At 36.9% G+C, this 26,569-nt stretch overlaps 1 protein-coding gene across 1 annotated transcript; it reads right to left on the bottom strand.

Moving 5' to 3' along the window:
* LOC136828688 (intraflagellar transport protein 27 homolog) lies at positions 1-25,114 on the bottom strand. The gene is made up of 6 exons (XM_067086817.1): positions 24,998-25,114; positions 16,916-16,995; positions 14,524-14,643; positions 12,440-12,523; positions 5,158-5,298; positions 1-256 (listed from the first exon to the last, which is right to left on the bottom strand). The coding sequence occupies exons 1-6, from the start codon at positions 25,038-25,040 to the stop codon at positions 158-160; spliced, it is 567 nt and encodes a 188-aa protein (XP_066942918.1). The 5' UTR covers positions 25,041-25,114; the 3' UTR covers positions 1-157.
* Between the last annotated feature and the right edge of the window lie 1,455 nt (positions 25,115-26,569).

Genomic DNA, 26,569 nt, shown 5'->3' with positions numbered 1-26,569 from the left:
AAAATGAGTTTTTATGTATTTTTTACATGAAACAGTGATATAACAGTAATGAGAAGACAAAATATACAAGTGATTTTATTAGTGAAAATATATTCCATCCCGTGTCAAAGTGAACAAATCAGCAAGAGGAATGAAAAATGATCCAGGGCGCCAGCTCTCACGTGATGAGTTTCATTGCGTGGACTTTGTCTGTGTATGTCTTGAACCACTCGTTGACTAAGAAGAAGAACGGCTCCTCCACGCCATGTTGATCTTTCTGTTGATAAAATAAAAGAATTATTTTCCCTCCCAAGAAGAAGACCGATAACTCAGAGAAGCTTAGATGTTGCAAGCACGTGATATCATCAGAGGTAGCAGCTGTCAGTTCAAGTGGTGAATTCAGGCAGTTCAAGCAATAATCTTTGGCTAATATGTGCGACTGTCTCATGGCTGCCTGCGAGTAACCAGTCTCTTAGAGGTTAGTTAACTGGTACCTGCATAAGAACTGCATTTCATATTCACTGGAAAAGCCCTGTAACACTTTAACAGCCATCAGTGCGTAAGAAGACTGGTAGAGTTTTGACAGACAGAAGTAATTAAATTCCAACGCTGTTTAGTGTTCCGTAACGGGATGAAATACCAAGGGTACAGTTATCAAGGTTTCTTCATTATCTTTATATTCCCTTAAGAATAAGGTAGTTTTCATAATGCTACTAGTATTATACCTTTCAGCTTGTAAAAGGGTCTGAACTATCTCGTGTCCAGTGAGACCCGCCTTTTTCACTTCTACTTTTATTTGTACTTCATATCCAGCCTTCAAGAGGACATAGCAATGCTCACTTCAGCATTCTTGTATGAAATATAAAATACCAAGCTTAATTTTTTAACTATATTCAAGTCATATAGTAAAAGAGAGAAAAAGTCGAAATTTTGCCTCCTAACTGGAACGGTTTTTGTAAAGAATTTAGCTCAAGTTGCAACTGGCGATGTAGTTAAAAACTAAAACTTTAAGCATTGGTTGTAAAACACAAAACTGATACGTTCGCCATTTTCAGAGAGACAAACAAAGAGACCTTTTTTCGGCCTCATTTCCAAGCAAGATTGAACCTCCGTCAAAACCCTATATATATGTATGACACTTACCAGAAGCTTATTTATTTATGCGTTAAGCACACCAGACCGTTTTCTTTGAATGCCAAAAGGCATATCTGCTATCACCCAATACCACTGTCTGCGCTTTGTCTTGGGTAACTGCATCTACTTTGTCACCGTGAATAATCTAGATTAACATGGCTGTAGCTTTCCAAACCTATATACAGCCTCTGTTTTGAATATATTAGTTTTACGTGGTTTGACAGTAGATTCAGACATGAAACCAAGACGACTTTGAATCTTAAATGGTCCTTAACTACCAGGCAGTAAAACTCAGATGAAATCATTTGTTCTTTAACGTTACTGCCGAAGTTTCAACAGGTACAGTATTACCCGTTATGCCAGTATTTACAATATTCTGCGGACAGTCCGCATCACTATTCGTCACTGTTCACAACCATTCATGCATACTTATCAGTTCTCAGAAATCCCTTAAAGCTAATTTCCTACAACTGGAAGATTCAGCTGTCGCTAGAGGAACTTCAAAGGAGGAAGATTTCTCAAGGGCGGGGGTGGGGGGGGGGCCGCCGTTCCTTGAACAGCGACTCGAGCAAAAAAATAGAAAGGCGCGTAAACTAACTTCATGCTTTTGTAAATAATCTCGGCTAATGAAAGCTAGATTTAAAAGAGAAAATTGAAATTCAGAATAGTATGTTTCAATTGACCGGATTATGAAGCCGAATAGTAGTAAGTAACAGTAGGTGGAAGTGCCGCTATCTATTTAGTTACTTTCATATTTCCTGCGTGACGGAATATTGTCAGTGCCTATATTATTCTTATACTCCTTATTCTTCTCTGCGATTTAACCTTGAATTTATATTTTAGAGGGAGCCAGTGCCCCAGTTTGTGCTCGCTGGTGGTCAGCTATCCGTTAAACACATGCTGGTGCACTGTTCTAGATTTAATCGCCTTAGGGCAAATACTTATTATTGGGGAGACTGTTTTAGAAATTTTAAATGATGATGTTGAGGTAGATAACCTTATTGGTTATCTGAGAGATTCTGATCTTTTTAATGAGATATAATTTAGTATATTTATTAAAAAGATTTGTCATATTTATTTTATGCATTAAGTATATATTTTAAATATATAATTTTTATGTATATTATTTTTTATGGTTTTTGTCTAATATCATTCATCATTTTTTACTTTTATATTTTAACACTGAATTTTAGTAGTACGGTATGTTATCACTAACCTTTTCATTATCAATCACATCATTAATTTATATATTTCATCTTCATTGCTTCGCTGAATAATCCTGATGGGTTCTGGCGCTTGGTCCTCAAGACCGAAATTTCATAATCAATCAATTAACAGCTTCGCAGATCAAGAGTCGAAGTTTGAAAACAACCGTACCGGGCTCGGCAGCTTTACAGTTCCAAAGCGCCACTTACGTTATTGCACGGTCTCTCCCCAAACCCCATAAAAAAACAAGTAAAAAACGCGCCGAAGTTTCTTCGGCGCAATCGAGTTTTCTGTACAGCGTGTAATGCTGTGCGAAACTCTCAGCCACGGCCCATGAAACTCTCAGCCGCGGCCCATGAAACTTTCAGCCTTTGTTGTTCGCACCTACAGCGGTGCCAGATGCACGATCATGGCTAACTTTAACCTTAAATAAAATAAAAACTACTGAGGCTAGAGGGCTGCAATTTGGTATGCTTGATGATTGAATAGTGGATGATCAACATACCAATTTGCAGCCCTCTAGCCTCAATAATTTTTAAGATCTGAGGGAGGACAGAAAAAGTGCGGACGGGCAGACAAATATCCATCACAATAGTTTTCTTTTACAGAAAACTAAAACTACTCAGATATTTATTGCAGGACGTTTAACCCACTTATACCCGAGTGGCTTCCTCAATGGAATTAGTGAGATGTTTGTTGATGTCGGATTACGCTGGCCACTTGCCAGCTGAGATTCTTGACCCTTAAGGAGTCAGTTACAATACGTCTCACAGTGTTGCTCCCCCCGTATGAGGGTAGTGCTGTCAGTGCTCCTCTCACGGTGTACTGTAAGCATTACTTAAGGCTCATTGCAGCGTTCCTTCGGTCCCTAGCTACAACCCCTTTTATTCCTTTTACTGTACCTCCATTCATATTCTCTTTCTTCCATCTTACTATCCAACCTCTCCTAGCATTTGTTTCATAGTGCAACTGCGAGGTTTTCCTCCTGTTACACCTTTCAATCCTTTTTACTTCCAATTTCCGTTTCAGCGCTGAATGACCTCTTAGGTCCCCAGCGCTTGGCCTTTGGCCCAAATTCTCTATTCCATTCCATTCCATTCCCTATAGAGGTTCTCAGTAATTAATTTTCATTAGCTAGGACCATTATACTTTCATGGTATAATGATTAGGAAAAGGTGAGAATGCGGGTAATTGATAAAAACTTCGCACCAACAGATCCAAAAACATAAGACTACCATCATCTGTTATTTACGAAAGACAACAACTAATCTTATTATGATGAACCATGTTTTCTCATGTTTGTCCCAGTGAAGAGCACAAGGTCACCTACAGCGTCAAAACAATGTCCTGCTGAGAGGGGATGCCCTCACTTTTTCGGAGGATCGACGGCAGTCCTTGTTTTTGAAAGGATTTCCCAGCTCGTACGAAAGGGGCATCAATGAGCATTTCGCAGATAAGTAGTCAAGACTCATCAAGAGCTTCTTCCAGAAAGATACTGACGTCACTGTTTAGGCCGAAGGCAACAACTTTTCAGGAGATATTTCAAGTCAGTACCTGAAACCAACTCATAGTGCAACCAAGGACTTTTACATTTCAGTTTATTTGCAGCCGAAAAGAGATTTCTCATAGAAAACGATAAAAATCAAGTAAAACACGCGCCGAAGAACCTTTGGCGCAATCGAGTTCTCTGTACAGCGTATAATGCTGCATGAAACTCTCAGCCACGGCCCGGTGGTGTCCTGTGTTGTTGGCACCTATAGAGGTGCCAGATGCACGATCATGGCTAACTTTAACCTTAAATAAAATAAAAACTACTGTAGTTAGAGGGCTCAAATTTAGTATGTTTAATGATTGGAGGGTGGATGATCAATGTACCAATTTGCAGTCTTCTAGCCTCAGTAGTTTTTAAGATCTGAGGGCGGACAGAAAAAGTGCGGACGGACTCCTTTAAAATTCTCAGTCAGTATTTTGCGCGTCGACTTCTAAATAACACAGTGAAGAGATTTCCATCCATTCATTATCATATTTATAACCTAAAACGGGTAAAAAAAAAATTTTTTTTTCTCACATTATCTTTAGAGAACGCCTAAGATAGTGCAGATCAAGGAGCAAGGAATTGATAAATATACGGAACCATCAGAATTGCCCCATGAATTTGAATTCTGCTCTGACGGTTGCTGTCAATGCTATTCAGGTAAAGACAGACGTTCATGCTCGAAATGAAGGATGTGGAAGACGATGATCCTTTTAAGCATCCTGAAATCCTCATGATTCAAAGAAAACAAGATCTCAGCTCAAGTGAACCAACCATGTTCCGTCTTAATTGAGTCTGTGAATTCAAATGATAAAAATGAAGAAAAGAATGTCTCGTCTTTTCTTAATTAAATAACCTGCTCTGTCAAGGACAAAAATAAAGTTTCGTGCCAATTTTCCATGTACTTACAAATTACATGGGTACATTACCTGTCAACAAACTGAATTTGTGCTCACTGGTGGCTTTTTTATACATAAAAGTAAAGAAGAAGAAATCAATTATTCGTATGCACTTAATCATATAAAATTAATTTCCATAAAGAATGTGTGTGTGTAAGTGTGTGTGTGTGTGTGTGTGTGTGTGTGTGTGTGTGTGTGTGTGTGTGTGTGTGTGTGTGTGAAAGGAGAGAGACAGACAGTGAGAGATAGAGTCCGTAACTGTGTGAAGTTGATGGCGACAACTGATATCACACGGTGCCAAACAGAACTGGCGCCTCATCAGATAGTTGGACACTTAAACCTCAGGGATGCTTTTGCATCACCACAACAGCACTAAGAAAACCTTGAAGCAATCTAAATACTTACAGCAGACCCTTCGAAGTACTGCAGTCCGAGACTATGAGCGATGTCGCGCCCGGCTTTCGGACTGACAAGTCGGCGAGCTGTGAGGTCGGTTTTATTGGCGAAAAGGACGCCGTTCAGATGTTCGGAATGTTGCCCCTTTATCTGTCATGGACGAGGGAAGAAATATTTTTCAAATATAAGAAAGTTTTAAGGCAGTTGTTTATAACGCACTAACAAAATGTGATGGGCAGCAGCATGCATGTCTTTTAGGAAGGTTCCGTAGTTGCTGGGACATTCAGCCATGTCAATACAGGCTTGATGAAAATGGTAACATAGTCTCAGCATTAATGTAGATTTCAGGAGAATCATCATGGCGTTACAAAGAGCAAATTAAAGCCCACTAACTTTTATATAAGTCAGCTCCACATTTCATGAGTAATGATTATATAACAGGAGACAACTTGAAGTTTTCTTTTTTGATCTTATTTTTTTTATTTGCTGAATAATAACAAAAGCCATCAGTATTCTTCACATTCCTTAGCTGTAAATCAAGATATTTCGGTGTTTTTATTATATTTTCTAAAAAACAACGAAATCCTATTTTCATTGTCATCAGTAGCTGAATTACAGCAGAAATGCTGATTGTTGAAATATTTTATCAAATAAGAATTCTTATTCCAAAATCTCACACGATAAAGCAATCAATTATTTGGCAACCGCGAGCAATAAGTGAATACTTCCTATCTGCTGTACAGTCACGATATGCTATGGGCATCACTATCTAAAAGCGAAAATAACACAGGGTCATTCATTATATTTGCTGATTAGGACAAGTTTGTTTGTCTGCTCTCAGATATTGCCTTCAGATGTGGTCATAGCTCGTTTGTAGTCGAAGAGTGTGTATTACTTGTGAGGCAAAGATGAATGTATTCATGAAATCGCAGTTACAGAGCAAAGTAGCCCAATAGTTATTCATATAATTAATGAGATTGCTTACGCTGAAAGAAAAATAACAGAGGTCATCTAAATTGAGAGCAGATTAACGCACAAGAATGTTCATAAACTGAAACTTCCTCCAAGGCCGAGAAGTGGTAATTAGGAGAGGATACATCCTAAACTAACCTAAACTAACTTGGGCGCCTCGTCCTACATGAGAGAGAGAGAAAGACAGAGAGAGAGAGAGAGAGAGACCCTTCTCCCTGAATGTTACATTCCTACGACTCACTAAATCTAATCACTTGTTGCATGTCAAGTGGTCTAATTTTAGAAAACTTTTTGTAATATCCTCATGAATAAATATTCGTGCAATCTTGCTTACAAACGAAAAAAAAAGACGCGCGGACAAGCAAACAACCACTATGAACTCAAGACATAAATAGGATACAGAGCCATGCGATGTAAATCAAACTAATTAGTTTCCATTTATACGATGATCGTTCAAACCAACTCACTTATTACACTGGCGATTCTTTAATGAGTTTGGAGATGAATAACATGTTTTGAATAAAGATGATGAAACACGAAGTTGAGATAAATGTAGACAACGGACTGTTTGGAGATAAAGGAATTACTTTTAGTTACGTTATGTAACAAGTTTCCTTCCCTCCATCTATAGAAATATTATCACTCCCCCACCCCAAATCTCTCTCTCTCTCTCTCTCTCTCTCTCTCTCTCTCTCTCTCTCTCTCTCTCTCTCAGTTTAAAGAAGAATCCTCTTAAATAACTTCCTCGTCTTTCTTTTTCTGGTGAAAGATTTACGAAAATTTACTCTCTCTCTCTCTCTCTCTCTCTCTCTCTCTCTCTCTCTCTCTCTCTCTCTCTCTCTCTCTCTCTCTCTCGCCCAGTAAACGATTAGTTTCAATGATAAAGAACTTTCTTTTCCCTTTATTTCAAAGAATCTAGCGGTTACTTGGGAACCTGGGGTTACTTATTCATGTATTTGAATTATCAATGTATATTTATCATTAAATTGAGAGCAGTAATGGTTTTGCATGTTCTTAGAAGAAACATTGTTAAGTATAACTACCATCTTTATTAAAGCTAAACATGTTTTACGTTTTTAAGAGAGTATAACCTGAAACTTCTTGTCATATCACTTAGCTATTGGTTTTATGCAAAATTCGATGGGCAAGGAAAGTCAGTGTCATCATACAGTCTGAAGGAAAAAGTGAAAGAAGGGGAAAGAAAGAGAGGAGAGCCATACCAAAATGAGGAGATGAATCCGTCGAGACATTTTAAGTGGCAACGCATGGAACTTAAAGATCAACGTCTGAAGTATTTGTTGATTACGAGAGGGCATTTGCAAGCTTCCACAAAATAAATACTATGGAAAGGTTTGTGTCACTATGGCATTCCCTTTAGATATCTTAAACTGACTGAAATTGTCCATGAACGAAACAGATGTAAAGCTGATGTTATTGGAGTCTTGTCAAGTGAGTTTGCGGTCACTAGTGAGGTGCTGCAGAAGTATGCTATTTTGCCTTTGCTGTTTGCCCTTCTCACAGATTTCATGATGAAAAAGCACTCGGAGAAATAGGACAAGTCTCGACTGGAGTATCTATAGAAACAGAAAGACATACAGTAGAATGTGCAAAACACTTCAAGATTTACAAAGCTTGCTCAACAGAATGCATCATATATCTAGAGACATTGGACTAAAAATGAATTTAAGACAAAAAGAAGTAACTGAGAGAGGGAGTATGCTCTAAAGGACGAAAGAACATTAAATGTAGAAGGATTAAAGAGGTGAAATGTTTCAAATATTTAGGAATAACGATATCCATGACACTTTCTCCTCAGTTGGAATGTACTAAGAGACTAAGAAAGGCAAAGTCAACAGTTGGCATACTGAATAAGAACTGGAAATCAATTAAATATGAAAGTTAGATAATGCATAAGTCTTGTACAATCTGCATTGCTATACAGACACAATCAGAGAATGACAATAAAATTATCTAAAAGATTTTGTCGATTAAAAGAATGAAGCTTTAAAAAGAAGAGTAGAAGTCAGATGGAAGGATAGAATTATAAATGGTACCACAAGGGAAGTTATGGAAGTTCCATATGTGGATGAGATATCGATGAAAGCAGACAGAGCTTACACTTTGCACAACACCTTGGATAGTAGCTGGGCTTCTATGAGTACCAGAAGAGTTGGAAGACCCAGACCTATTTGGATGAGAACTATGGTAAGGGAGGCTGAAAGCCGATGGAAATTTGTGGAAGATGCAGCTCCAGAAAGACATGACAGGCGGAATTTTACAGATGCACTTTGCTTTTGTGAAATTCCGCGATGATGATCATCATGACGATAATGGTGTTTACAACTGTTTTTTTTTTCCTACCCCTGGAGCACGCAGCATTTTATAAGTTAATAAATCTACTTGACGGATATACGTCATATGTATGACATTTTCCCCAATAACTATTCTTTTTCTAACACGTTGTTTATTAACTAACTTTAACCATCGGAGATTCTTCCGCTTTAGCTCGATGCATATTAAACGGCTGGTCAGTTTTCATTACAAATACGCCCATTGTTACATTTACTTTCCTAATGGTAAAAGTGATAACCTATATTTTAGTTAATGCTGCAAGAGAGGCGAAGATTTGACGAAAAAAACAAAATTTCCTTTGAGACTATCGCTCCTTTATATCATTATGTAACCAAAGTTGACCGATTTCAAATATAACTCAAAGATTTTATATTCTTCATTAACCTCGATTACTTATAAACAACTTGAAATTAACTAAATGAATATGGCCTAACTTGGATTAACTTCAAATAAATATAAGCTGTGGATTCACACCAAGAATGTTTCGTATCTTTTGTCAACCTTACAAATATATATCAAATTAATTATTTTGAAATCACGTACAAATTATTTGAAATCAAAATTTATTTGAAATCATTTCAAATAAAGAGAGTAATCTGAATTTACTTCGCACGTGGCTAACCTCTTGAAAAGAAAAAAACTCTCTCTACTCTAAAGAATAAATGCTACAATATTCTGTCAAGCACAGCCCAAAACTATCCCCTTAACAAAACATAAATGTAAAATAATGACAAGTGCTAATGAAATACCCAGTTAGGAAGGGGAACAAAATATAGTAAATATTGTATGGGATACGAAATGAACAACTACCCATTGTGCTCGATTACATGCCATCATCTCTAACAGAAGAAGAGAGAAGAGTCGTCCAAAAGTCTATAAAATAACAAGACCTATTTCCTCATTTGTATTGCTTGCAAGAAAAGCAGCTGTCAAGAGTCCCCTGCTCAATCAGAGTGTTTGGCTCCTGATACTGTGACGAGTGGTGAGAAAGGAGAAGATTGTGACACCCGTGAATGACGGCATTGTGATGTCAGGAACAATGTTTACAATGGTCTTATTTACGCATAGCATTTTCTACCATAGAAACAGTAAGCAGGCAAAGTAATCCAAGCAAAAGAGAAGTAATTAAATCTGATGAAACTGGCCTTCATTCGTAAAGATAATTCAATTTCTGTTATTCTAGTCTCCCTTGTCCCAAGAGATGAGTGAACCGTGAAGTTGGATAATGCCTTGCCATGTCACTGCATAAAATTTCGACATTTAATTCAGGAAGGAGTAACCTTTTCCTTTGCATCTATAAATTGATGACAATACGTATATTGCTACAAATAGCTCCTGTGATTTTATATTGGAGTTGTATCTTTCCAAATTTTCTTATAGACTTATGAATTATCCTCTCCACTGCTCATGTACTGGCTTATCTTCTTATATATAAAAGTTAATGTTTGTATGTTTGTTTGTATATTTGTGCGCAATAGAAATCCGAACCGCTCGATGATCTAGACAAAATTTGGCACGTGGCCATCATTTGACCCAACTTAGATAGTTTCAAACCCGTACCCCAAGCCTCCTTCCCCTTCCCCGACCCCCTTCTCCCTTCCCTCTGTAACTTATGAGATAAGTCAACTCTAAGGGTTTATCATACCCCATTTCATGTACTTGAAACCATAGAAATATGTTATTGAAGATGCTTTTCAGTCACCACAGCAATACCTAGATAGCCACCACGGTAATATCTGGATAAAAGGGACAGCCAGCACAGTAATACCTGGATAAAAAGGACAGCCAGCAGTAATAACTGGATAAAAGGGACAGACAGCACAGTAATATCTGGATAATAGGGACAGTCACCACATTAATCCTTGGATCACAAGGACAGTCACCACAGTAATACCTTGATAAAAGGGACAGACTGCACAGTAATAACTGGTTAAAAGGGACAATCACCACAGTAATACCTGGATAAAAGGGACAGAGTGCATAGTAATAACTGGTTAAAATGGACAGTCACCACAGCAGTACCTGGATAAAAGGAACAGTCACCACAATAATACATGGATAAAAGGGACAAAGCACAGTAATATCTGGGTAAAAGGGGCAGTCACCACGCTAACGTCTGGATAAAAGGGACGGTCACCACAGTAAGACCTGGATAAAAGGGACAGACAGTACAATAACACCTAGTTAAAGGGGACAGACAGCACAGTAATACCTGGATAAAGGAGACAGTCACCACAGTAATATCTGGATAAAAGGGACAGAGAGCACAGCAGTACCTGGTTAAAGGGGCATCCAGCACAGTAATACCTTATTCAAGGGGACAGATAGAATAGTAATACCTTGATAAAAGGGACAGTTACCACAGTAATACTTGGATAAAATGGAAAGGCAGTGCAGTAATACCTGGTTAAAGGTGACAGACATTACAGTAATACCTATCTGAATGTGTCAGACAGCACAGTAATACTTGGATAAAAGGGACAGTCACCACATTAATACCTAGGTAAAAGGGACAGTCACCACATAATTTCTGGATAAAAGGGACAGTCATCACAGGAATACCTGAATAAAAGGGACAGTCACCACAGTAATTTCTGGATAAAAGGGATAGTCATCACGTGGATACCTGGATAAAAGGGACAGAAGAACAGTAATACCTGAATATAAGGGACAGTCACCACAGCAATACCTGTCACTTCACGCACAACTGTTCGAAGGGTGAACGTTCATATGAAAAAAGTAGAATTGTCAGTCGGACCGTCAACATAAACCCCTCCCCCTCACCCTTCTCCCTTCCTTATGCCTTCTCCCTCCTCCTTCCCTCTCCCTCCCCATCCCCTTTCCCTTTCCCTCCCCTACAAGTAGACTGTCATTCAGAGTTTTCCCGGGCAGTGCCGGGTTGCTTTGCTAGTCTGTCATAGTACTGATTCCTTTGTTGCTTTTAATTGCTCATTCCCATACAAGCACAGATATACTGTATATATATATATATATATATATATATATATATATATATATATATATATATATATGTATATATATATATATATATATATATATATATATATATATATATATATATATATATATATATATATATATATATATATATATATATATATATATATATATATATATATATATATATATATATATATATATATATATATATATATATATATATATATATATATATATATATATATAATATATATATATATATATATATATATATATATATATATATATATATATATATATATATATATTATATATATATTATATATATGTATAAAATGTAGAATCTACTGGTCACTTTTACAGACACATATGTAATTCTAATAGCCACAATGCCCACTTAACTACTCGAATTCTTCGCGCTTTTTTGGATGTGCCAAGTGGGCAATCACAGTCTTCAATTTCTTGCGTCTGGATGTACGGCTTCGTAGTTACAAGCACATCCAAAAAAGCGCGAAGAATTCGAGAAGTTAAGCGGGCATTGTGGCTATTAGAATTACATATGTGTCTGATAAAAGTGACCAGTAGATTCTACATATATATTTCAGCCTAAAAAGCAATAAAAACGATTGCCCACTCGGCTACGATGGTGAGGATGGATCTATTCCAGCTCTAATAAATATATCTGAAAACGACAGGTATATGTATGTACGAGAGGTAATAGACTTTCATCCTTCTCGTGGTCAGGTCGGCAACGTGACCTCCTTGTGGTTAAGGCGACGCGGGTTCGTGTCCCGCGACCGGCAATCACAGTCTTCAATTTCTTGCGTCTGGATGTACGGCTTCGTAGTTACAAGCACATCCAAAAAAGCGTGAAGAATTCGAGAAGTTAAGAGGGCATTGTGGCTATTAGAATTACATATATGTATAAATTTGCATGTATGTATGTGTGTATACACCTTATTACACACTACTTCTTCATCTATATCTGCAACTTCTGAAAACTTACCTGGTTATAAAGATCAGTGATGCATTTGAAAGAATGCTCAGAGGTGACGTCATACATAAGAAGGACCAAAGATGGCTGACTGCTCTGGGGGGAAGAAACACAGAGAAATAATTACTATTTACAATAGCCATTGACTCCGTCAATACTTGTTGAGGAAAGCTGTTGAAAAATGAAATGGCCTATAAATAAAATAATGATTTTGAAAGATTCCTACACTTCAGTATTGGTAGTGATGCCTAGATCATAACTTTCATAACTTTGGAACGATATTTGACAGAGGCCCCTTATTTGTCATGTACAATCCACCGGAGATGCCAGTGTGTAGACTGATGGCAAATTTAAGGCCAGATTTTTAAGTCACCAAGCAAAAAAAGAATTCAACCTTGAACTACATGAGATAGAGATTTTGTATTTGTCATACATAATCCACTAACGATGCCCACTGTGCAACGTGAGGTCAAGATTGATGCCATGTCCTTACTTACAAGTCAAAGGTTAAATATGAATTTAACCTTGGCCTAGACATTTACATTTCATGAGATAGAGGCTTCCAAACTGCCATGTTTAATCCAATAATGAAGCCACTGTGCTGAGTAAGGTCAAGTTCAGTCTTATACGCCAAAGGGCGAAAGGACCACAAGCTTGGGTTGGCGGGACAGGGGTGCTTAGCCTTGGCAGAGGCTTGCAGTCTCCAAACGCTTTGTTTTTCTTCCTTTAATTCTGTCATTAACGTTAAATCTCGAACTGCTTATATGTATTTCTCATCTTGGATCTTGGGAGCATGCCTGAATAGGGACAGCATCACTGACCTTTGAGGATGTAAAGCCATTTTCTTAGGTTAATGGATGAGTCATTGCCTCTAAATAGGAATCACGAAACGTAATCAAGTTCAGTGGCTCAGAGGTTTAATTCCTAACAGTCTAACCGTCCGATTTTTCATTCAGTTCTTCCGTTCTGTTTAATAAGAACGTAATTGAAATTGTTACTTCTGTCAAATCTCAATAGTTTATCTTCCTCCAAACTTGGTTTAGAGAGATCACGAAGTTGAGATAGCTAAATGTGTTTCTAAAACACTAGATGTGATATTCTGATGTCATAATTCTATTCTTGGCAGGAATAAATCACAGACACAGCTAGTCTGGTCAGTGACTGCCCTGGCCTCTCTCTTATATCCTCAGTTTCAAGGCCTTAATCCGTTAAGCCCTAGTGAGACTGTATCCCCTGCCAAGCCACCACTTCTCACATTTACTCTGTTTTCACAAGCAACCTTCGGACCGTTCTGTTAAGAGACTTTTTGTCTCTTTGTTCTATTTCTTATTTTCTGCAAACAAGTTTAGGAATAATCTCAGGACTTCCGTTTCCCCAGGTTTACATGAGCTTCTATCTTTGAAAAGAGAAGTTTATCACTTACTTCGATTTTAAGCACCGTGTTTTTATTTCCATATCTCGTTTCCTCGGTGTTTTGGCTAGATATTGGCAGTAGGTTGCCTTTTCCATCGGCCTTTGCACGAGGAATCAGTATCCAAATTAAAGTACGTAATCCACGCTGCTATAATAAAATGAGAGGTTTACTCTGCATTCTTATATAATCAAAAGAAGGGCAACGAATATCATACATATGATGAAATACTACGCGTAAATATCAAGATGTAATTTTACAGGGAAAAATGTGTATACCATTGAAGCAGTGGAATTTTGGCAGGTGTAGGCATAATGATAACAGAAACATGATTCTATTACCGAAAGCGATTGGTCTTGATCGGAAGGAGCTCTACAGTTCAATTTGGCAGACTTCACAGACCAATCTTGGATTAGTCCCATCTTGACAACTAAATTATAAAACTTTCCTTTCGAAGCAATCATAAATCTAAATGAACTACATTAAATTTGAAATACTTGCCGAAATAATCTTGAAAACGTTTAGTGTGTTGATAAGTAAACGAAAAAGACTTAAAATTTTAAATGTAAAAGGCATCTTGAGAATTAGATGATTAAACTTTCAGCCAGAACAGTTTCTACAAGCGTTTACCACTGTGGAAGTAAAAGATAAAATTACGTGCAATAAAAATCTCAAATATATTTACCATTTTGATGACCAGACTCCTGTAGAATTCCTTGCCAGAACAATCGAAGAGGAAGAGTTCGACAGAATAATTTGTGTCAGGAACGTTAATGAGCTTCGTCTCAATGTCGACACCAAGAGTCTGAAATATTGAGATTTTATTCAGTGAAAGGATCAAGTTGATTTCACCGGACAATCGAAATGATGTTAATATGATCTGACAGTTGAAAAGCCAATACATGAGCAGATTTCATTTCATTTATGAAAATTTGGCTGTAAAGGCAAGCACTGGGGCACTTTCAGCCATTCAGTTCCCATGACACTGAAAAGAGGGAATTGGAGTGGTTGGACAGCAAGATGGAAGAAAGAAGTGGGAACGGAGGTAGAGTAACAGGCTAAAAAAGTGAGTGTAGAGAGGGGCCAAAGGGACGCTGCAAACAACCTTGAACAATGCCTACAGTGCACCGCACCAGGTGCACTGATGTCATTAGCCCTCTGTACGGAGAAATGAGAAGATTTATATATAGACCTGAAAACAATCAAAATTACGGAAGCTTCACTTTTTTGTTAACCAAAATTCTAGTATAATACGGAGAATGTATCTAATCCTTGAAATAACTGTCGTTTGTTGCAGTTATAATTGCCAATGATGAAAAAAAAATCTCTTTGCTGTGTGTTCATTAATGTAGAAATAAAAAAAAAAAAAACCAATCACCATCTGCCTACAGTTACCTTTACCTTACATTTTTTTTTTTTCCATGCATGGTATCTAGGAAGTGACAGTTATGGGACTGCGTGGAATAATGAATTACGGTAACAACAGCGAAAGTACTAATGAGATTATAATGAGAAGATAATGTTAACTCTGATGATTGAGATACAGATAATTATTGCTATGATTGTCATTATTATTATCATTTATAATGAGCACTCATTCCTATGGATCAAGCATAAAGGCCATTTACTTGCCTCGCAAGTTCCACCAGTATAGAATGGCAATGTGTGTAAGTATATCTTAGTTTAACCAGACCACTGAGCTGATTAACAGCTCTCCTAGGGCTGGCCCGAAGGATTAGACTATTTTACGTGGCTAAGAACCAATTGGTTACTTAGCAACGGGACCTACAGCTTATTGTAGAATCCGAACCACGTTATGGCGAAAAATGAATTTCTATCACCAGAAATAAATTCCTCTAATTCTTCATCAGCCGGCCGGGGAATCGAGCTCCGGCCCAGCGAGGTGCCAGTCCACAGCTCTACCGACTCACCCAACGAAGAGCTGGCAATGTGTATAACAAAGCATTGAAAGCCAGAGCTACAAAGCAAGAGAAAGTGTGTGTGAATGTACCTTCGAAACTAACATTGACTTGGTTATGGTGATGGTGAAGGTGATAGTGATGATATCTTGGCTCCCGAGACCAGAATAAATGAAAGCACCTTAGTTTTATATTCAGTATAGAAAATGTTCTACTTGTCACTCACTCTCTGAAAAAAATTACGTCATCGTGCAACAATTTTTCCTAGCTACTCACCTGAAAAATCATCATCAAAAACTCTGTTGAAAGTCAGTTGAGAAGTGATACATTAGTACAAAATGGCATAAAAAATGGACTTTCCCCCATTTCATCCACAAATAGGAAGTACAGAAACATTAGAAAAAGTATCGATTTTTGGAGTTCGGGTTTTAATCGTAACAGAAGATTTGAGATCATCCTAACACGGCATAGGATTGGCCATACCCGCTTCACTCTTAGCGATATTTTAGAAGAAGCCAGAACCCGTTTGTGCTCACTGTGGTGGTCAGCTATCCGTTAAGCACATGCTGGTGCACTGTCCTAAATTTAATCGCCTTAGGGAAAAGTACTTACTAACTGGGAAGGCTGTTTTAGAAATTTTAAGTGATGACGTTGAGGTAGATAACCTTACGGGTTATCTGAAAGAATCTGGTTATTTTAGTGAGATATGATTTTAGTATATTTAATAAAGATTTTAGTCATATTTATTTTATGTACTCAGTGTATATTTTGAATATAAAAGTTTAATATATACTTATTTTTTGTTGGTTCTATCAAACATCATTCTTCATTTTTTACGTTAATATTTTAACTGAATTTTACTAGTATGGCATCATTCACCTATTCATTATCAATTATATCGTTAATTTATATATTTCACCTTCATTACGGCGCTGAAGAATCCTGATGAGTTCCGGCGCTTGGTCTTCAAGACATAAACATAATCAATCAATCAATCAATCTAGCCTTCAACACCGAAGTTAAGTAGTTAATATACAGGGGCTTTGTGGCTAACCAAGTAAAAAGCGGAGCTTGACTGCAATCAGAGAAGTCCAGCATCATATCCATTAATATAACAGAATAATCACAAGCAATTTCGTTACAAGCATAATAACTTACCATGTTATAATTCTTGGGAAAATCGCCCCCATCTGAGAGAAACGCCTGCACAAGGGAAGTCTTGCCCACAGTACAGTCTCCTGAAAGTGCACAAGGGAGACATCACTGAATAACAATGGATAATCGGATCCCACTAATAATTCCGATCTTTAATAGTTTTTCAATTATTCATTGCTATTATAATATTTGTCAACAGTCTCAGCATCATCAACGGCATTTTTATTATTATTGTTATTCACTGAGAAGAAACACATATCTTGAATCATTGTTCACAGAACTTGAGCTCAGAAGTCAAAATTCAGAAAATAATGTTAATTGTGTATGTATGTATATATATATGTATATATATATATATATATATATATATATATATATATATATATATATATATATATATATAGATATTTTCATTCCGTGTTTTTAATAACAGTGGTCTGTCGTCAAATTCACGTGTACTTTCCGATGTAGCGTGAATTTGATATTAAACGACATTTGTAGCTTTCATATTTGTATATAAATCACGGTGTGATAAAAATTTCTATACATATATATATATATATATATATATATATATATATATATATTATATATATATATATATATATATATGGTCATATATATATAACTTCTCATATTTCTTTATCTTCAGTGTTTAAATTCAGGAGTAAAAGATGAAAAACTTGTCTCTATGTTGTTCCATTTTTAATCGAAATAATGACAATTAAGCTGGTGCTTTTGAAAGCCTTAGCATGTTTTACAGGAGAGAATTGTGCGATAGGAAATAAATCTGGAAGTTATAATGAAACCATCATATATGGTAAGAGATGACTTGGCTCTTGTTGGCAATGGGGTCTTGCTGGATGTGTGAAAGTGTGTGTGTGTGTGTGTGTGTGCATTTGAGTGTGAAATTGTGTAACAGAAGAAAAAGTTGTGACGTTAAGTGTGTTTGATCAAGGAATGGAAGGTAATGATAGTGAAAATAATTCTCACAAAATAGAAATTCAAGTCTTGCTGGATTGAGAAACGAGAGTAAAGTTGGTGAATAGAGGAAGAGATGGCTTCTTTTGTTGATTTGAAGGATAAACTAATGGATGTGATGGTGATAATATTTAGATTAAAGTCTAACTGAAACAGTGTTGTTTTGTAATCTGTGTGGGAAGTTAGTGGTGAGAGAAATGTTGAATAGAAAATGAATCTTTGAGTAAATATGAGTGGACTGCCTTTTCCCACAAACTGTTGTCTACACGTAAGTTTTAATGGCAGTTTCTAAGATTATTGAGTTCTATGATAGTGGATGGATGTGTTGGGAGGGAGTGAGACGAGAGGAAGAGAGAGGAGAGTGGGTGTTAGAGAGGAGAGAGAGAGAGATAGTTTATCGAATGTCATTCAGAGTTTTTCCGGACAGCGCCGGGTTGGTCAGCTAGTGTGTGTATGTATATATATATATATATATATATATATGTGTGTGTGTTTTTAAAGTTATATATATGCATGTGTACACGTTTATGTGAATTAATTCTAACAATTAATAGGTTCAACACAAAATACTGTCACACACATCTGCGCCTCGAAATTATCCACAACTTCTCAGCCTTAGTATTAATAATCCAGGAACTGAACAGCACACGCGCCAAGTGACCATTGTCACCAGAATAATGAGGAACATAATTTCCTCTCGCACGATCCGCCGTGACACGAATTTCACAGCACAATGGGAGGCGACCATTATTTGGCATGCAATTAATATGTTATTAATCCTTAAGACCTCATCGATCGCTTCCTTGAAGGCGGAGCCCCATCTTCAAGGATTCTGTCGAGCCTCGGTTCGATAAGGGAATTAGCATAAAGGTCCCTCTGCTGTTTGTTGATACCCTTTCCGATATCGATGGAATCTTGATTCTTTAAACTATGTCATTGAAACTGTGAATTCTATAGTTAGTCGCAGTAGTCATACATACATCTAGAAAGATGAGATTTGAAACAGATCTAGAAACAAGTAAAAAATGCGCCGAAGTTTCTTCGGCGCAACTGAGTTTTCTGTACATCGTATAATGAAGGCCACCGAAAATAGATCTATCTTTCGGTGGTCTCTGTATAATGCTGTACGAGCCGCGACCCATGAAACTTTAAACGCGGCCCGGTGGTGGCCTATCCTATATCGTTGCCAGAAGCATGATTATGGCTAAGTTTAACCTTAAGTGGAATAAAAACTACTGAGGTTAGAGGGCTGCAATTTGGTATGTTTGATGATTGGAGGGTGGATGATCAACATACCAATTTACAGCCCTCTAGCCTCAGTAGTTTTTAAGATCTGAGGGCGGACAGAATAAAGTGCTGACGGACAGACAAAGCCGGCCGGCACAGTAGTTTTCTTTTATAGAAAACTAAAAACAGAGATATTGAGAACAGAGTATGCACAAAGGGATGAAGTAACATTAGATGGGGAAAGGTTTAATGAGACTGAAATGTTCAAATATTTAGTGAAAGACCAAAAAATATATATAAAAAATGGGCAGGCTGAATAAGATTTGGAAATCAAATAGACTGAAATTGCATACGAAAGTAAAATCTTACATAAGTAGTTCGTATATAGTCTTATACGGACTCGAATCTTGGTATAACAATGGCAACATATCTGAAACATTTTGTCGATTTGATAACAAAGCTTTAAGAACACTAGAGAATTAGATTGCAGGAAAATGATATCATCAATGCAAATTACGGAAGTTCTATACGTAGACAAGATAATGATGAAAGGAAGATGGAGATGGTTTGGAAATGTCCTTCGAACAACCCCATGGGGGAATGGTACGTGATAGTGTCAGCTGGGCTCCTGCTATCAACGTAAAAAACTGGAAAACTCAGACGTACTTGGATGAGAATAAAGAGGAGGAGGCTGGGGATGAGTGAAGATTTACGGAAGGTGGAGCACGTGACAGGAACGAGCGGCGAAATTCCACAGATGACTTTCCATCAAGAGGAGTTGGAGGCAATGATTATGATATGAGTGTCTCGTAAACCTCAGCCAATCAGCCAAGCTAGATACAACAGAACAGAGCCAGGCGCTCGTCTGAGTGAGAGAGAGGACATTGGCATGGACTATTCCGTCTTTGGCATGGAAGCATGACAGGGAGGTCGAGTAAATAAGGTGCGGTAAAAAAGATTGGACAGAGTCACTTCCCGATATCTGTTCCACAATATATTTGTTTATCTGTCTATTTATTTATTTTTTCTTTCTGAAATGTTTACTGGGGTGCCGAGGAATAGCTGTACCTCCCACTTTTCTTCCTGAAATCGCTGTCCGCGTTATGTTTAGGAGGCTCAGGAGGATTAGTTTTAACAATCTGCTTGTTTCGGGAAGGTGTAGTCCGTAACTTGTTCACCGCAAGGACACCCCGGCGTTGAAAGGTCAGTAGCCCGTCTGATTCTCATCTGCGTAGTTGTGTATGAGTACATTCACAGAGGCGCCCACACTATGATAGTTGGGTTCTTAAATGAGCGTTTGAGTGATGTTTGTGCTTAAATACAAATAAACAGGCGCATACAGTGCATGCATTAACATTCATTACTACCCTAAAACAATTTACCTGTATTTCATATTACCTTGCGTGACTTCGTTCAAATGAAGACCACATTCTTTGGAAGCTTGCATTTCAAGTCAGTGGCCCCTGTGGGCTTGTTTCATAGGAATAGGGTTTACTTTCTGAATAATAATAATAATAATAATAATAATAATAATAATTTGCAAAATTCATCCTAGTATCTGATTGCACTGGTCTGTATAACTGCCTTTCTGTATTTACGAGTAAGCTGCATGTAACCTCTGTAAAATACAAGTGCTTTCGCTTATGTTTACATACCTATGTACATTCACACGCATATACGCGCGCTCGTGCGCTGATGTACGTGAGAGCGAGCGCAGACATACACATTAAACTAGTTTAGCGATCATCTTTATAGCAAGGTTACCCAGTGAGTCAATGTTTTGATGACTTTTGCTTGTAGCACTTGGAAAAAATGAATAAGTAAAAATATGAATGATACTGAATAATTATAGTGGGTTTTGCGAGAAATCTCTTACTGATAGATAACTCTAGTCTACAAATCAGTATTGAAAACTAGCATTAAAACGACTGGACGAAAACATTGCCCTAATATCTCATCAACACACAAGATAATTGGCTAACCTTGGAGCGGCTTCCGTATAAGGGACGATGCTTCGACTTCCCTATAGAGATGGCTAGTTTGTCATGACTACTTCTCTCGTAGATGACTAGGAAATGAGAACTCACAAGCCGAGGACATCTGCCCTTTCTTGAAAGATATTTGCTAACAGTTACCAATAAAAATCATTTCAATCAGATAAACAGGCAAGAAGAAGCAGACGAAAAAACCCGAAGTCCGTAGTTCTTATACTTTGTAACGGCTCCCCACCCATGGCAGGTGTGCCGGCCGCCTTTAGGGCAGTGTATGTGTCCTATATATAGGTATGACGTCATACCACCTCTTGTGCGGTAAGCTCTCGGGGGAATGACAACGTGAAACGATGTAAATTCCCTCTGATAGAAAGTGAAGCGTACCATGCGATGGGTTATTTTTTTTTTCTATTACCCAGTGTATGACATTTCACACGAGGGGGGCATAATGTTATGTATTAGTTTCCGTAATTATGAATAAGTAACCATATTAAAATACAAAGAGAAAGTAAAAGCCACTTGACATTTTAGGTGTTAGGTTTTAAAACAATAGGTAATTTTATTCTTTTTTGTTTGTCTTTGTTCTGCTATCTAGTCTTGCATATAAGCATTGTGTTCTGTGGAAATGTGCGGGTAATATCATTGCATTTTGATTAGTTCCATAATAATGCGTTCGCCTGTTTGATGATAATAAACTCAACCACACTAATTTTGAAAATTCTCGTTTCTTTAATATCTCATTGCTTGTTTCATTGTTTTTAGTGTCAAAATTATTATCCTGTAATAAATCACGTAGTAAATGAAATACTCAAAAGAAAACAGCAAAGAGCTGTGATACTATAATTTATCACGTTAACTGAATTAGTGCAGATTCTTGGGAATTTATATAGAAACAGTTGCACCTGATTAGCTGGCCACAGCAAGAGTAATCGCTCTCTGTTTCAGTCGTCTTTTTGACGTCAATGAGAACTCTTCGTGCTTCTCTGGGCGCAGTTTTCCTTGGTTGTACACTAGCCTCTCGGTCCTAACCTAACCCATCCTAGAGGGCCATTTCCAACCTATCCCGTCCTAAGTTACTGTAACCCTAGCAGGGAGGGCTTTGCCTCCTGGACACCCCCTAATATTAGCCGTCAGTCAGTCTGGAGATGGTTGTGACACTCGTTGAATATTACCGATTTGGCTTTGCACGGACCTTAGAAGAACAAATAAACAATAAATGCCTTTATGCTTTGTAGTATTGACAAGATAACGCACTATAAATGTGCCAGTACACATAAATCTAGCATTGTGTGTAGGAGTCAGTTTGAGTGTTTGTATACTAACACATCGACGCAGACATGTGAGCACATTATAATTATCACAACTGTTTCGTCAAAATACTCTTCTGTCTAGACGCTGACAGAATTCATCTACTTTACACTCATTTAGATCAACCTTCAGTAAGGATACTGATTTTGGCAAATTACACACTTTCTCCGGAGTTTCCATCGTTCACCATTGCAGTTAACGGTGCTATAATCAAGAGAAACGTGCTATTTTGCAAGGTCAACGTTCAGTCGCCTTTCCTGCTGTCATTCATCCTTAGAAATAACTGTTTTGCCATATATACTCTAAGCTCCATTTAGATCGGTATGAATACTTTTCATGCAGATGGTAGAAGGTATACAATGCTTCCTGGTTTGGTGTATATATATATATATATATATATATATATAATATATATATATATATATATAACTATATATATATACATATATTAGCTTGCATAATGAGAGTATTTTATACTGGAAAATTTTCAGAATCTTCAGAAACTTGCTGAAAAATTAAATATCACAAACTTTAGAATATTTTATGGCATTTAAAGTGAATAACCAAACCTGATAATTATTTTATGTGTATTGTATATACTTTAATAATTGTTGATTTAAATAGGTGCTTGCACATACACACATACATACACACACACACACACACACACACAGGTATATATATATATATATATATATATATATATATATATATATATATATATACATATATACATATATACTTTCCCAGCCCGAGAAGAACCGTAAAAGAGTTCAGAGGTCTGGTTAAACAAATCATTTATAACTAACTACATATATACAGTATATATATCTACATATATAAAATGGATGTATGTATGCATGTGTGTGTTTGCATGCCAGAATAACTCTGAAATACATTGAGCAATTTCAACCAAACTTGGTATACATATGACTTACTATCTAGAAATCAGCACTGTCGGGGTAAGACATTACTAACACCAAAGGGCACCAAAGGGGGTGGGGGTGGGAAGGGCTTCCATGAAACGGGGCAGGTCATGCCTGTAGACTTAGTAACTTTACGAATTTATCGTGCTTAATTTCGGTATACAAATGACTTACTATCTGGAACAGAATACTGTGCGGGTAAGACATCAATGGCACCAAAGGGGATGGGGGTTGGGAAGGGGGTGACAGAGAAACAGTGAGAGGGAGAGGAAGTGAGAGAGAAAGAGTAAAGGGGGCGTTAGGGAGAAGAAAGAAGGAAAGAGACTGGGAGGGTTGGAGAGAGTGAGAGAAAGAAAGAGTGAGAGGGAGAGGAAGTGAGAGACTGAGAGGGAGAGAGAGAATGAGAGGGAGAGGAAGTGAGAGAGAGAGAGAGAGAGAGGGAGGGGATGTTTGGGAGGAGAAAGAGGGAAAACGAGAGAGAGAGAGAGAGAGAGAAAAGTTTATCGGTTGTCATTAATGGTTATACCGGGCAGCGCCGGGTTGGTCAGCTAGTATGTATATATATATATATATATATATATATATATATATATATATATATATATATATATATATATATATATATATATATATATACATATATATACACATATATTAGCTTGCATAATAAGAGTATTTTATACTGGAAATTTTTCAGAATCTTCAGAAACTTGCTGAAAAATTAAATATCACAAACTTTAGAATATTTTATGGCATTTAAAGTGAAGTCGTTAAAAGACTAAGCTGTATTAAACAACGGGAGATCTTAGGTAACGAATACAGTCCCAAGTTATATAGAGAAGTTGGAGTAGCAACTAGACGAATATTGCTATAGCAACGAAATGAAAATTGTTAAGATTTCAGTCGACTGTATGCAACCGTTCGCTGTTACTCTGCACTCAGAATAACAGTGAACACTCTTTCATTACACTGCTGTTGTAGCAGAAAGTGGACCAACAAAGTGGCAAAGAGTTTTACACATGCATACTTATATATATATATATATATATATATATATATATATATATATATATATATATATATATATATATATATATATATATATATATATATATATATATATACCGTAAGTAAAACTAGTTTTTCGGCAGGAGAATTAATCCACGGTGTCAGTGTGCCCTTGGACGGGGTCTGATTCAAAACATTCGACAAATTGCACATAAAGTGGCCGTAAGAATGTCTGGCATAATCATCTTTTGCTGGATGATAACTGTCTGATTATGTAGGAAAAAAAAACTTGCGATAAAGGACGTAAATTTAAGTCCTCGTCACCAGAAAATATAACTATCTGCTCGAGTTCTATGACACTAGTATCAAGGCGGCAAAAATTAACGCTTCTTCTGTCAAAGCATTTTCAGAAACCATTCCTATTTCCCTTGTTTCCTAAATTTTAACGAGCTTTATGAAATATTCTTGACAGTAAAGGAGCTCACGAGTTTACAGGCAAATTTTGCAGCAAATTACAACAGGCTAAGAGCAGTAGGCTACATCGTGAACAGTCAGTCATATGTTAGCACACAGTTTGCCTACCAATTTAGGGCTTTAAATCCTTTTTCATGTGCACAAACTATATAAAATAAATGGGTAATTACCAAAGATAAGACACTTTGCACGTATAACAGTATTGTCCGGCATTGCTTCTGACCAACACTACAGGAAAGCAGGTAAACAGTGGTCGCAGGTATGTGTTTGTTTACACATGTTTCCATGGCAACGGCGGGATAGATACAGCAGAACTAGAAGGGAGGTTAGAGATTCGTAAGGAAAACGTCAGCCATATTCATCGAAGCTCCTGATTGCTATCCATTTATTCTGATAATCGTAATTTCCTGATAGAGGTAACCGTAATTATGAAATAATTTCTGAAATACAAGATATAGGTCCTGGTAAGTTGCTGACACGATCAAATAAACATATTCAAGGTTTGAGCATATGAGGGTATTTTTGTTATATACCACTATTCTTCCTTATTGCATTACACAGTGAAGGTTCAGAGATGAAGTCATTATTTATTTTGTTAAACAAAGTACATTTCTTCAAAACGAACTATCACAGTAATAAAAACAAAATCTGGCTGAGTTTATATTCATTTGAATGTATTAAATGTTTGGAAACTGTTTATCTGTTTATCCATTTTTGTCTTTTTTCTTTCACTCATCAAATAAATTTTACATTCATATTTACATTTAGTTTATTCACTTGTATAGGAAGCGCAGTTTGGATATCAAACATATTCGTGGCATATCGAATATGAAGTTAAATGATGCTCACATGACACCATATAATAGGATTATTTACAGGCACAGACGTACGCGCTATCTCTTTAGCAGAGGGTATCATAAATTTTGCACTCACTCCTGATATTTGCCTTTATGAATACAGCCCTGGCATGTTTCCACAAACTAAACATCAACCGCGACTACTCTGTAACTTGGCGTTTTTTCTCTTTTCCAGGAATGTAGAGTCTCTCTCTCTCTCTCTCTCTCTCTCTCTCTCTCTCTCTCTCTCTCCAATGTGCGCTGCAGCAAAAAAGTCACCAAAATCTATATTACCGGGTCTGGCAAAGTAGGTTTTAAAAATTAGGTGACTTAATTAAGATTCCTTTTCTAATTTTATTGCCATTACTTTCTATTGTTAGTTTATTAATTTTGTTAGTTTATTCATTTGTGTAGAGAAAGGCCTAAGAAGTTCCTTGGAATAAGTTACAAAATCACAATAAATGAAGGAGAAAGGAAATAGTTTATTTATTCATTCCAAATTTTATAAACTTGTCGATATGCGCTTAAACATACTGACAGCTCACTGACGACTTATGATGTTTTAGAAATATTGCAGCTTATTGCACTTATTTCTTCAATATATATATATATATATATATATATATATATATATATATATATGTGTATATATATGTGTGTGTGTGTGTGTGTGTGTGTGTGTGTGTGTTTGTCCAGGAAAGATGGAAATAACTTTTTTATAACTTTTCTCTTTCGTTTTATACAATAGACTCTATTAGTGAGTAATGCAACACAATTTTATATAACGAGTCATTATTGATTTCAGTGCAAACGAAAAGCTGGTTAATCTGAAATTCATTCCGACACGTGGGTATGTCAGGGTTTGTTTTCGAAAAAAAAAAAAGATAAATTTGCCCATGTGACGCT

Source organism: Macrobrachium rosenbergii, chromosome 3 (assembly GCF_040412425.1).
Source record: "Macrobrachium rosenbergii isolate ZJJX-2024 chromosome 3, ASM4041242v1, whole genome shotgun sequence".
Lineage (NCBI taxonomy): Eukaryota > Metazoa > Arthropoda > Malacostraca > Decapoda > Palaemonidae > Macrobrachium > Macrobrachium rosenbergii.
This window is presented reverse-complemented; position numbering and strand designations above follow the sequence as displayed.